Source organism: Vigna angularis, chromosome 6 (assembly GCF_016808095.1).
Source record: "Vigna angularis cultivar LongXiaoDou No.4 chromosome 6, ASM1680809v1, whole genome shotgun sequence".
Taxonomy (NCBI): domain Eukaryota; kingdom Viridiplantae; phylum Streptophyta; class Magnoliopsida; order Fabales; family Fabaceae; genus Vigna; species Vigna angularis.
Genome location: NC_068975.1, coordinates 35,990,641 through 36,004,109, shown reverse-complemented (window position 1 = coordinate 36,004,109; position 13,469 = coordinate 35,990,641). Strand labels below are relative to the sequence as shown.

Below are 13,469 nucleotides of genomic sequence, written 5' to 3'. Positions count from 1 at the left end.
TATTTGAAACATACGTACTGTTATAACATTCGTGAATGCTTAGCCATTATAAGTTTAAGATATTACACATATGTGTAATTATATAAACATTTACAATATATAATCAATTAATTAATATATATAATTAGATAAATTAAGAAATTATTACTTTTATATTTAAAATTATTTTACCATAGTTAATGATATAAACTTTCTTTTAAAAAATTAATAATTTAAAATTTAATATTATTTTATATTTTCTATCTCTATGACAACATTAACTTAGTTTTTTTTAATTAAAATAGGATATAACAAAATAAATGAACAGGTCAAATAAAATTAAAGTTGTTTGTTTACTCTATCAAATTAGTAGTTGGCTTGCCCATCCAACCAATTTTACTATTCTAAATTTTGTAAGGAAACACAATCATATAATCATATAACTTGTTGAGAACTTGTTTTGACTTTTGTAATTATAAAATAAAAGAAATATAAGACAATAATCCTCATATGACTGTATAAATCTATTACATTGTCAACATATCACTGCCTATTGGAATAAGTATTAAACACCATATATTATTACAAAAGAAAACTAATCCATTCACATTAACGTTTTTTAATGATTTAGTTTATTTGTTGTCGTTTATTTTTGTAGTCATAATTATTATTTATGGTTATTTTCTATCATAATTTAAAAATCATGTTTATAATAAAAATTAATTTTGATTAATATTATAATGATTTAAGACATTTAAACAACTAACAAAAAAACACTTTATCCACAGATTAAATTATGACTTTAGAAATATATATCCATACAAAAATGCTCCCTCCCTATTACCGTCAAACTTATCCGCAGCAACAAATTTAATACAATATATATGAAACAAAAAGAAAGAGTTGGATTAACTTTTAGGATACTTATTTACATTTATAAAATGACTTTTTCTTCCTGTTATAAAGTTTTGAAAGTTTTTTTCTCTTGTTTTGAGTTATTCTTATTTTGAAAAGAAAAAGTCAATGTCATTTCAAAGCTTACTAATAACACATCTTTAATTATCATTACCTCCACTTAATATGTATTGATATTTTAATGTTTTTTTTTCATTTTCAAAAAGAAATTATATGTTATTCATTCGATTTTGTATGCCTACCATTACAATAGTAATTTATAATAATGACATATTGCATTAAAAAAATGTAATCTAAATAAAAAGCATTTGTGATATGTATTATACTCAAACATCAATACTCGTAGAATTAGAATCAAAGTAGAATTTGGTTTGTATAACTCTTGAATGTTTTCTATTGGATGAAAAATACCTTAGCATATACATGAAATCTTAAGATGTGAATGAGAAGTTGACTTTGACTTTTGATAAGTCAAATAAGAAAAATGGGTCCAAATATTCTGCAAGTGGACGGTAGCAACTAAACTAACTGACACGCCCCACGATTCACTTATTTTTCTTGTCGTATATGAATTTGTTTTTTTTTTTCTTCAACTGAACATTTTATTATTTCCTAATTTTATAAAAATATTATTTTACTTGTTTGATTTATTAAATTTATATTGGAATAATAACGAGTTATAAAAAAATAAAACAAGATGAAAACAATGTTGTTTTTGTAAAAGTTACGTTTTAAAGTTGTTGACATGTTACCAATTCCTTGGAATATCAGCTAAATTGATCAAATATACTCAAATTAGAAAATAACAGTAAAGTTCATAACAAAAATTGTTTTGATAAGACAATAATAGACAAATAGTAAAGTATGTAACCAACTTTTTGTTATCGTATTAGAATATAGAATATTTATTACCGACTAATATCACTATAAAAAAGTTTTAATAATGGCTTAAGAATCTTTCAGGGGTTTCTTCATAATCTGAAATTCGATAACTTATTTAAACAAAAGACTATATTTACTCACCAATAAATTATTGCATGCTCAAAATGGGTGCGGCAAGTTGTTTATTTTCCAATTCACACATTTTATAATCATCTTGAGAATATATAGAAGTAATTAATTATCTTATATATGAATGTTGGACGTGTCTTAATTTTTTTATAATTTTTTATATTTAATATATTTATTTTTAATTATTTTGTTCTTTCTCATTCTTAATTGATAATTAGTTGATTATAAATATTTGATTATTGGACTTTAAATTCAACTTTAAACATGAATATTTAATTAGTTGATAATTAGTTTATGATAAAACAAATAATAAATTCAACTTTAAACATGAATATTTAATTTTTTGTCATTTTAAAGATTTCAACTTAATTCTCAATACATTTATGATAAAGTTTACATTTGTTTATAAGAAATTAGGGTTTATTAAATAGTGGTGTAAATGCTAAAGTAGAAATTACAGGTTTATTATTTAATATTTTTACATTTAATTGGATTAAGAAACTCAATCGTGATAAAGTCATGGCTGCAAAATTTGAAGCTTAGACACATCATCTTTAATTTTTTGAGAAATTATTACAAATCATCATAAATTCATCAATTTTTTATTTTTCTTCTTTTTAGTACCTCATTCTATAATTATAAACTAAAAGATGATATACTTATAAAATATGATAAATTAAAACATAATAATTATTAAATTTATATGAAAATTTTATGTATTCTAAACACTTATAAGATGAATTTGAGAGAGAAATGTGTGGATGAATTTCAACATAAAGTTATATTATTTGTTTTAAATGATTCTGAATATGAATGAATTTAAAGAAAAAATTTGTGAGTAATTTAAATGTGATAAATGAGTACAAATTCATCCCTCCCAATCTTTCCAAAACAGCAAACCCTTTAAAACGGGATGAGTTGCTTTGAAGAAAAAGGTGTACGAGGAAACAGTGTGAATGGAATGGATTGTATAAACTTTTATGGCGTAAATTTAAAGAGTTTTACTGCTTAAGATTGTATCATGTTTCTAAATACAAAAGGGGATTGGGATCCAACCAAACACCCACTTTTGGGTGGACACTGACGTTATCCGTTATCCAATAATACGCCTCTGTACCAACGATTGTTGGACCTAAATAACAAAAATGATTCTTTGACATGGTTAAAGCAAATTACATTCATTTGACACGCGGTGGGACCCGATAATTGTCAACATCATGAAGGATAGTTTGGTCATTTCAGTTTATGGGCTGGTGCTGAGTTGGCTTATAAAAAAGTAAATGAAACGTTGCGTTTCACTTGCTGCGTTAGGATCGTGTGTGGAATTTGAAATTTCGAAAGTTGGAGCTAGGGTTAGGATTGAGAGAGAACGAGAGATAACGAGAGAACGAGAGAGATCGAGGGAGAAAAAAAAAAGGAGAACTCCATTGCTGCCACCAGAGGCTGGACGTGATCGGAAAAGTTTGTACCAGCGAAGGTGAAGCCGAAGGAAAAGTTCGTACCGGACGTCATCGATGTGGAGCGCGGAAGGTTTGTCCCCTTTCTAATTTCTCCCCTTTGTACCGTTTGAAGAATATAAAGTATGAGTTTCTTCTTCCTTTCTTCTTTTCTCATAATTTGTCTATCTTTCTTTATATTTTTGGTTTATTTTCGGAAACCCTAGACTAAAGGGGGAAATGTCGTGAGAGATAAAATTCTGGATTGGGCAAACCTGTAGGATTATTTACTGTCCTTAGTGTTTTTGGGCTTGCTTTGCTTATTTGCAAAAGGGATTTTTGTGAACAATTTTCTATTGTACTGTTATATATGTTGTAAACTTTTCTATGACTTTAAATGATACTCTCGGATTGTGCAGGTTTTTGGAAGTGATATTGGGGGCCCAACTGATGACCTAGTACGTCTATCAATACCAATTGATACCAACAAGCCTCCAACACGCTCCGTTGATGACATTCTATCGAAATTGATTCCACCTCTTCACAAACCTGAAGGCACTGGATGAAAGAAGAACAATATAAATGCAACAACTTTAAAACTTTCATAATTTCCTTGCCTGTATTTCAGATTTATCGTTGTTGTTTGTTGTCGAATATTGTGCGTGGTTACATGGATGTGTTATTTAGAAAAATTTGTGAACTACTTAACTTATGTTGATCAATTTGTTGTTGCATTAAGTGCTTATGTAATGTTCGTTATGTTATAAGTTTTATATGAAGTTCATTTGGTGAAAATTAAAAGTGTTTAACTTTATGGACAACTTTATTCGGTTATTTATTGAATTGGTTTTCTACAACAATACAAGTGGTTATTTATTGAATTGGTTTTCTACACCACCACGGTTGCAGCGTCCTCTGGTTTCCTCCCCGTCAGAACTCTCTGGTTCTGGACTCGAGATCTGGTATTACAGTTGTGAAATATTATAATTAATAACCTGTTTTCAAAAACCATATAAAACAATACAAACATATACTTAAAGAAGACCAACCGTTGTGTAATCGGGCATTTTTCCTTTTATCTTTAATAACAACCTAATGAAGAAATCGGGGATAAATACATCGTCCATCAAGATGATACAAACTGATGTGTTCAACAACCCACAACTGTAAAGTTCATTACAATAGTTATATCTCTTTCAAAAAATATCATTATTTATTTTGTAACAGTTAAATAAATGAATGTATAAACATACCTGCAAAACTGTTGCACACCCAGCCATGTGTATAACTTCGTGGTAAGATCTGCTATTGTATTTATTGCATGCCCGATTCAAACTACTTACTATCAAACCATGTACAACATCACCCCAATTGTATATATTTAGATCATTAATGTTATCTAGTTTACTAAAAGGGACACTGTTTATCACATTACTATTCCTAGGAAAATAAAATGCTCCAAAACCTAACAAAATATACAACCTGCAAAACATGTCAACACTTCTTTTGGATTTAAATGTCTTATGCTTCATCTTTTCCATTATACTTAAAATTGTGATGTCCTCATCCTTAAACAAGTCATTGACAATGCCACCGACATCATTCTCTAAATTAACACTCTCACCAACATTAGGTAAACCTAAAAAAAAACAAACTTCATCAACTCTAAAAGGCACTAAATTCTCCCTAATCCTAAACGCCTTATGAACCACGTCCCACCTACTGATTAACTCTATAAGAATAGGGCTAGAAATAACCATATCATCAACCATATCCACCAACCACTTGAAAGGTGTTGACTTTAAACGTTCCTTTTGAAAGGATGATAGGCAATCGTTCACTTGAACTATATGTTGTGTCTGGACTCGATGCCTAACTCTAAGTGAGGCCTGCAAGTATAAATCAAACCATATGTTACTTAATTCAATACAACAATGTGCATATTTAATAGTAAATTAATAAAAATACACCATACTTACCATTTCACTGACTTCTTTGTCCATATCACTATATCCTGCAAATTTAACAAAACAAAATAAAATTGATTGTATAATACTATGTATCTCACTTGACAGTCACATGTTCAAATTAATAAATTGGTTAAATACAATTTATCAAACTAATGCATGCATAAAGTGGAATCGTGATATCAAAATTTGAACATTGACCACTTACTGTACCAAAAAATACAATGTATCTAACTAATGCATGCATAACTAACCATAACACCACTTATTGCACTTTAAAATGTGGACATTGATATTGTATATAAAAACTGCTACAGATGTACAAAAACCGATTTACAAATAACCACATCTGACTAACAAGATAACCAGCTACTGCAGGGAGAATATTGCAATCTGATTTCGTTTGGGAGTGGAAGAAAAGGTTGTCCTGCAAGCTCACTGGCTTAGCAGGTTGTGAAGGGTCTCATTGTTTCTAAGGCTCTCATTGTCTCATTGAATATAAAAAACTTCTACGGCAGTACAAAACCAGATTTACAAATAACCACATAGGATTAACAACATAACCACTTACTGCAGCTCATTACTCAACTCATGCATGCATAAAGGGTCTTAAAAACCCACCTCAGTCAACGGCATAGCGACAAAAACAAACTCAAAAGTGTAAAAAACCACCTCCCCAATTTTAAACCAAATGGACCCCGTATCACGCCTACACCCTAGGGTCAAAATGAAACTCAAAAGTCTCAACCTTTTTACTACTCTGCTTCCTGTCGCACCACACATAAAGCTCCTACATAAAACACGTTACCAGCAAAGCAACCCCAACCCCACCTCCAACATAGAACACATCACCAACAAACCAACCCCACCTCCCATCAACCCAAAAATCAGAGATTGGTCCCCCACAACCCCACATCAATAAACCGATGTAGCAAAAAATTACATTGCGACAAAAACTACACAGCCTAAGACAGAAAATAAAAAATCAAAAACCTGTACCGTAAAATCCGAAGACGAAACGCGCGACACAAATCGATACACCAAGCACACGCCTCCACAATAAACCAATGAAGCGCCTCAATAACGTTCACAACAAACGACTAAGGTGTCTGAAAGATGAAACTGAGAACCATATGACAGTGGTGGAAATCGAGTTTCTTAAGAAAACTCAAATGGGGATTTCGATTCTGAAAAAACAAACCCTAGTAGGTGTTTTTCCACTTTTACCCTCCATCACTTTGCAGTTTTTTTTTAAAAAAGCTGACGTGGACCGTGTCAAATGAGTGTAAGTGACACGTAGGCGTGTCACCCTATTACTACTCCCTAAATAAATACAGTTTTATGTTCAGACACAAAAAGTCTGAAACATCCATCAAGAAACTTTATACAAGATGTTATACGTTCAAACTTTACATTCATTATATATATAAATAGCAGTATAATTTAGTTGACAATTTTGACTAAAATGAGTGAGCAGTGCAGCTATTTCAAGCATGTTATGTTAGCATCATCTATCTGCCATGCACGCTTGTTACAGTGACACTGTTGATGGAATTTGATTCGTGACTCCGCTGAGACGATTCTCCTTCTAACTCGGTGTGTCTTTGGATGAACGCTGGTTGTCGAGGAGGAGGAAAATTAACAATCTCACTGTTTAGCATTGACAACACAGTGGCCATAGTAGGCCTCTCCTTCGCTAATTCTTGCACACAAAGAAGTCCAATGTGTATGCATCTCAATATGTGTTCAACATTCTCTGGATTAAATATTTCTGGATCAATCAGAGATTCAATCTCCCCTTCGTTCCATAGTTTCCATGCCTTAACAAGCAAAACACAAATAAATTCTACCATTGTTTTTTGTTGTAAATAGTACCAAAAGAAACAACCAAACAAAAGGCTTACATATCCTAAGAGGCTCAGTGACTCCTCTTCGTTTCCAAAACTTGAATTTTTTCTGCCACTAATGATCTCTAACAGAAAAACTCCATAACTAAAGACATCTGATTTCTCTGAAAATAGTCCTTGCATCGCATATTCAGGAGACATGTAGCCACTGTATTTTAATTTCAAAATGAAGTTAGCAGTTATTTATGGCAAAATATGACTTTGAATGAAAAGAAGGAACACTCACTATGTTCCAACAACCCTTCTAGTATTGGCCTCATCTTCGCTGCCCCCAAAGATTTTGGCCATTCCAAAATCTGATATTTTTGGATTCAGGGCTGCATCCAACAGGATATTACTTGGCTTCAGGTCTCTGTGTATTATCCTCAGTCTAGAATCTCTATGGAGATAAAGCAAACCTCTTGAGACTCCTTCAATTATGTTAAACCTTTTCTGCCAATCTAAAACTGACTTTTTGGCTGGATCTGCAGAAACAATAGAAAGTGAGGTAATCTCAGGAAGCAATATAAATTTTTTCATATTTGTCGAAATAAAAGGTGGACTAACCAAACAGATAAAAGTCCAAACTCTTATTCGGCATGTACTCAAATATCAACATCCTCTCCCCTCCTTCAATACAGCAACCTAGGAGTCTTACAAGATTACGGTGTTGAAGTTTTGAAATTACTGTCACTTCATTTATAAATTCTTCTGTCCCCTGCCTAGATGCTCTTGAAAGTCGTTTTACTGCTACTTTTTGCCCATTTTTTAATTCTCCCTAGAAGAAAATGTTAAGGAAAACTTCAGATTGCACATAGTATTGATAAAATCAAACCTCACATGACAGTTACCTCGTACACCGAACCAAAACCACCTTCGCCTAGCTTATTAGCTAAATTGAAGTGATTTGTTGAAGTTGCAATGTTTTCAAAATTAAATACTGGCACGTCCTGGATTTTAACTTGTTCCAGCTCTCCACTCAAACCTGCAATTCTTTTTTCTGGATGGGTTTCCCTTATGCTCAGCACCAATGATGGTGATCTTTCCGTTCTTGCTGATATCAGGGACACGAACCAAAATCAACAGAATGAATTGACGGAGGAAAGAAAAGGGACAATAACTGAACAAGCAAACATACCAGAACGCTTAGAAGTCCATCTCCATAAAAAATATACACAAGTAGCAAAAAGAAATGCTCCCACTATCACTGTAACTACAATGATTGATGTCATGTTTCTCCCCCCATCTGTATTGTTCAGCAATTAACACATCCACAATAGAATCTAGATATTAGACTAAAAATTGAATGAATTATTTATAAAGATCTGATTTTAAACAAATTAGAGAAACAAAACTTGTATGTACTTACTGAGTTCTGAAGGAGCTTGGCGGATGTAAAGATCGAGTCCTCCACTTGAGAACCTTACAATGTCAATTAACTCGCCCTTCCAAGACATACAGCCAATGCCAGCATCATATGCATATGCTGTACAGGAGCATTTGTTCAGGCACTCTGTTCTGCATGTATCAATAGAAACAGATGATTGGAGTGCAAAATCTGGCACCTTAGACATCTGCAATTTCTCAAACCCGTCTCCTGTGCTGGCTTCACTCCTCTCGCACTTGAGTGCTTCCTTTCTCACACATCCACTTGTCCAGTTTTGCGTATCCCATTCCTCGCGGTTTTTCGGCTCAAACCCTCTCAAACAGCTGCATATTGGCACCTTATCGGGATCACAACTTCCATAAGCGCCGCAGAAGCCATAAATATCACAGTTACTGTAGTAAATGACCCGCTTCCCAACTTTACGTCTGTTCATCCAGGAGCTGTAAACTAGCCTGCCTTCTGAACTCAAGGCCATGGTTCCAAAGAAAGAATGATTTGGCAAACTATAGACCATACTGACAGTTCCATCATCTTCCCTTGCTAAACTGAATCCATTCAGATATGCAGAAGTATACATCCTTGGCAAACCAATAAAAACCTGACCGTTCCATGGACCCGAGCGCCAATACGGCTGTGTTTGATTCCAGACAAACACTTCAGGAAGACTTAGACGTTCGAGGCTGGCCGAGAAGATTCCAACGGCCGGATCAGAAGGGTTTTTCCATGAAGTCTTTTTGTCTTTCTTCCCCGTCACTTGGTTGCTGCTGATTATCATGCTTGGCAGGAATGTGTCAGTGGGTTGTTTGAAACTCTCCCAAATTGTCTTGCCTGTGAGGCTATCCAGCAAGACAATGTTTCCAGTATTTTGAAGTTGCACAGTTGTATTGGACTCAATATTTGAGACATTTGATGACCAAACAACTTGCTTTTTTCCATTTAGTACTACAAGGTTTCTGTCACTGGATATGGTGACAACCCCTGAAGAATCCTCTAGCGGTCGGTCTCTGTTGGCCACCCATATGACATTGGATTCAGTGAGATACCAAACCCCTACATACCGATTTGTTGTGTTTGCAGGGCTGAAGAATCCTAGCTTGAATGCGCCGTCATTAGAGGTCAAGGTTTCAGGGTCTGACATCAATTGAGACACTGTAATGGTGTCTAAGCCAGCTCCATAAATCATGTACAAGTTCGACAACAGAATGAGAAAAATGGGTAACATGTTTCTAATGAATCGCATAACCTGTACCAATTGCCAGTGTATCATGCACTCTTGATATTCATACAGGTAGAACACCATTTGTGAATAAATTTTAGACAAGACTTAAACCTATAAGACAAGTAGAGTTAACTAACTTTTAAACATGTGGTGAAATTTAAGTCAAATTCAACAAGTCAAAATTTACATTTAAACTTATGAATCTTTCTCATTATATGTTCTTTAACACTCATTATGTGTTCTTTAACTTTTTTATTTATAATTAATATGAAACTTAAATTCATTTAAATTCTCATTAAAAGAGAACTTTGTCAAAAGAAGTAGCCTATATACTTACAAAAGCTTTAATTGCAAATATTGTATTTAAAACGTAATTAAACTCTAAAAAGTAACAGTTATTTATATTTTTTTAGGAAAAAAAGTAAAAAGAAATATATACCTAGTTGCAGTTACCTGGAATTTGGGTAATAGAAAGGCACTGTGAATGTGTATATGTATTTTGGTGTGATGACTGATGGAGAAAATTAAGTTTGGAGTTGGAATATATATACTAAGAAGTCGTACCTCAACACTCTGACAAACTGCTTAGATTTAATGCTTCACTCGCACGCCAATCATGATAGAGATTGATGACTCTCTGTTTGTTTGTGCGCATAAACTCCTGCCTACATTAAATCCTCATATACTATTTCTGTGCGTATATTATGATCTCATCTTAACTTCATTGATTTGTAAGGTTGCATTCTTCTGCTTTACAAGTTTATTCACAAGTTAAAAGGGATTATAAGAAGGAAAAACACGAGTTTTTACTAAGATAATTAAAAATGGAAAGAAAAAGATAAATTAAAACTTAGTTAATTAATTTACCAGTCAAACACTGTATTTGAATTTGTCCCCACGGAAAAGCAAACCTCGAGGAGGATCAATTTCTCCACTAAAACTCAGTAACATATGGATTGACCAAAAGTTAATGGGAGCATTATCCCAAAGAAAAAGCAAACCTCACCGTAGGAGGATTTACTTTCTCAACTAAATATTAGTAACATGTAGAGAGGGACAAATAGATCTCTAGTAAGATAATTTTTAGGTTCGGTTTCACTTTATCATGAAAAGACGTATTTGTCTAAGTCTGACTCGGTTATTATATCAGAATTATGGATTCTAATACTATTTGTAAAGAGGTTCAACACATATTCATAAATCTCCAAACTGATAAAATATTGTTCGATTAGAGTCAAATTCTCACGAATTTGCTTTTTGTATCACTAAAAAAATTCTTTTACCATAAAAATATCTTATTTGTATATAAATTCATGTCTCTTATTTTATTTGACGTAAAATTTTGTTTTTATCCAAAAAAATAAGCATCGACCAAAAGTTAAATCCTAAGTATAAAATAATACTTTCTTTCAATCCAATTTCACCGTTGGATTAAAAAAGAAGAATGAAAATGAAAATGGAAATGGAAATATAAACAAAAGCAGAAATCCAATGTGGTCAAAGTCTCATTTGGCAGTACGCCATTAATAATAGTATATAACCTTGAAGGTCGACACGGGCAATGCTCACAAGTTACAACATTTGCATCAATTGGATGAATTACAGCCAATTTTCCCTTTTTTAACCATTTCTTCAACATACAGGAAAACCAAAACCAATTAACAAGCCAAGACAAAAAAAAAATACAAAAACACTGACAAAGAATGATAACATCAATTAGCAATGAGACAGTAAGAAGGACAGAAAAAGTAGAAAACAAATCATAATTAATAGATCGAAAAGGGTTTGGTTGTTTAGAGTTCTACTTCACAAGGGACCCTTTGGAAACTCTTGGCTTTAGAGAAATGCAGCAAGACAGGAGAACAAAATATCCTCAAAACTCGATGCTTGGATTTCCACGACCCAACTTTGAACCTTATCCTTGCCCTCACCAACACATCTAACTCAATATCCCCTGAGGATTTCTCAAGCTTAAGGTCCTTAGGCACGGACTCATACAGGGCCACTGTTTGGGCCGTCAGGCCCACGTGCAGCCTGGTGACATTTTTATGTGACTGGAAGAATGGCTGAACAGCATTGGTGGCAAGAGTTTGGTCCTCATAACGCACTGACACCTCGACACTGTCATAGTATATGGAGACTCTAGAATTTGGGTTGTATGATCTTATAGTGAAATCGAAGTTTGCATAGAGGTGGTTTGCATCCGTCAAGTTGAAGTTGTGGATTGCAGCATTCTCCACACTGTACTCCAACTTTTTAGGCTTCAAAACCAACCAAACTATGATCACGGCTATACCCACAAGGATGATCAAGGCCAGTATTACCATCGCTAGGTAACGGAGAAGGTTTGAACGTTTTCGCTTGCTTCCTTCTGCAGGCTGTGAGGTAGGATGAGCCATTTCAAAAACTCTTCAATGAAGGTATGGTGTTTGATGGAAGAAGCCTGTGAAATGGTGCCGCTTATATATTGCTGCCAACTGATGAAGGATAACATTGGACCTACCTGTTTCTGAAACTTTTATTTAATTTCTACTTTTATCACTTTCAGAATTTCGTGCATGAAACTCAAGACATCTATGGGATTCGTCGTCCAATGATTTTGTTCCTTTCTTGAGATTCAAGTGTCAAGTTACAAATAGTAACATACAATCGCAAGTAATGTAGCTGTCGGTATAAAGTGTCGCTTATACAAAATTTTGCAATAAAACATCATCCACAGTGCTTTAAAAAAAGGTATTATTCAACACCAAAAGTTATGTGCAGGTATCATCTTTAATGTCATCGAATGTTTAAGTTGGAAAATTTACAAAAGTGATCGCGGATGATGATTTTTCTTTTGGAAAAATTATCCTACTAGTGTGCTTGAAAATTACATTTAATTACCACCTAAAACACACACTTACGCAGAGGAGTTCATTCTAAATCCTTAATAATAATAATAATAAACATATTTTATAAATAAAGAGAGAAATTTCACCAGACAATCCATTTTCGTAAATACAATGTCTATTATAAATTTATTGAGAGAGTTATCGATATTTACCACCTAATTGTGAAATAGGCCCTTAAACTGTTTTATTAGTTCTCAATTTTGCTGACAAATTTGGAATTAACAACGCTTTGTATTGGCTTAGAACAGCTGGGCCAGTAAACAAGCCAGATGTCCATATAATACCAGGCCGATTCGAGCATCCTGATTTTACTTGGGCCTTTTCAATTGGGCCATATGAAAATAGTACCAGGCCTTTACATTTCAACACGCATCTCAACTTTTATATATTCAAATTCTAATATTCATTTGTTTGTAAATAAATTTGTGATATATTGTTTTTAAAACTTATTTCCTTAACTTCTGAAAGCATTGAAAATGTCTGTTTAAAATATTAAAAAAACGAATAATAATATTTGTGAGCAAATATTTTAATTTATAAACATCAAGCAAACAAAAATGAAAATGTTACCCCTATTGAGAGAGGATTCCTTGACTTAAATTGCGGTCTTTATTCTGTATTATGAATATGTCCGTTGTAAAGGTTTCTTGTGGTTCTCTTAGCCACACGGTATAACTGATGCTTTCCTTCTTTACCTTGCTTTCCTTTGCTTACTCGGCTAAGCACCAACATCTATTATTTTAATAATATTAATAATGATATAACTTCATTGTAATAT

The 13,469-nt window shown here is 33.0% G+C and overlaps 2 protein-coding genes across 2 annotated transcripts; both read right to left on the bottom strand.

Annotated features, from left to right (window-relative positions):
- Positions 1–6,715: 6,715 nt before the first annotated feature.
- On the bottom strand, positions 6,716–9,801 carry LOC108341703 (G-type lectin S-receptor-like serine/threonine-protein kinase At1g11330). The gene is made up of 7 exons (XM_052878907.1): positions 8,564–9,801; positions 8,333–8,440; positions 8,046–8,248; positions 7,762–7,972; positions 7,442–7,679; positions 7,213–7,363; positions 6,716–7,128 (listed from the first exon to the last, which is right to left on the bottom strand). The coding sequence occupies exons 1-7, from the start codon at positions 9,762–9,764 to the stop codon at positions 6,820–6,822; spliced, it is 2,421 nt and encodes an 806-aa protein (XP_052734867.1). The 5' UTR covers positions 9,765–9,801; the 3' UTR covers positions 6,716–6,819.
- Positions 9,802–11,294: 1,493 nt separating this feature from the next.
- Positions 11,295–12,337, bottom strand: LOC108343116 (uncharacterized protein At1g08160). Its single transcript, XM_017581186.2, has one exon. It carries the CDS (start codon positions 12,197–12,199, stop codon positions 11,594–11,596), a length of 606 nt encoding a protein of 201 aa, XP_017436675.1. The 5' UTR covers positions 12,200–12,337; the 3' UTR covers positions 11,295–11,593.
- Between the last annotated feature and the right edge of the window lie 1,132 nt (positions 12,338–13,469).

Coding starts and splice junctions, on each gene's coding strand:
- LOC108341703 (XM_052878907.1), bottom strand. CDS start 9,764: ATGATTTATGGAGCTGGCTTAGACACCATTACAGTGTCTCAATTGATG. Junction 8,249..8,332: donor ATGGACTTCTAAGCGTTCTG/GTATGTTTGCTT, acceptor CCCTGATATCAG/CAAGAACGGAAAGATCACCA. Junction 7,129..7,212: donor CACTGAGCCTCTTAGGATAT/GTAAGCCTTTTG, acceptor TTGCTTGTTAAG/GCATGGAAACTATGGAACGA.
- LOC108343116 (XM_017581186.2), bottom strand. CDS start 12,199: ATGGCTCATCCTACCTCACAGCCTGCAGAAGGAAGCAAGCGAAAACGT.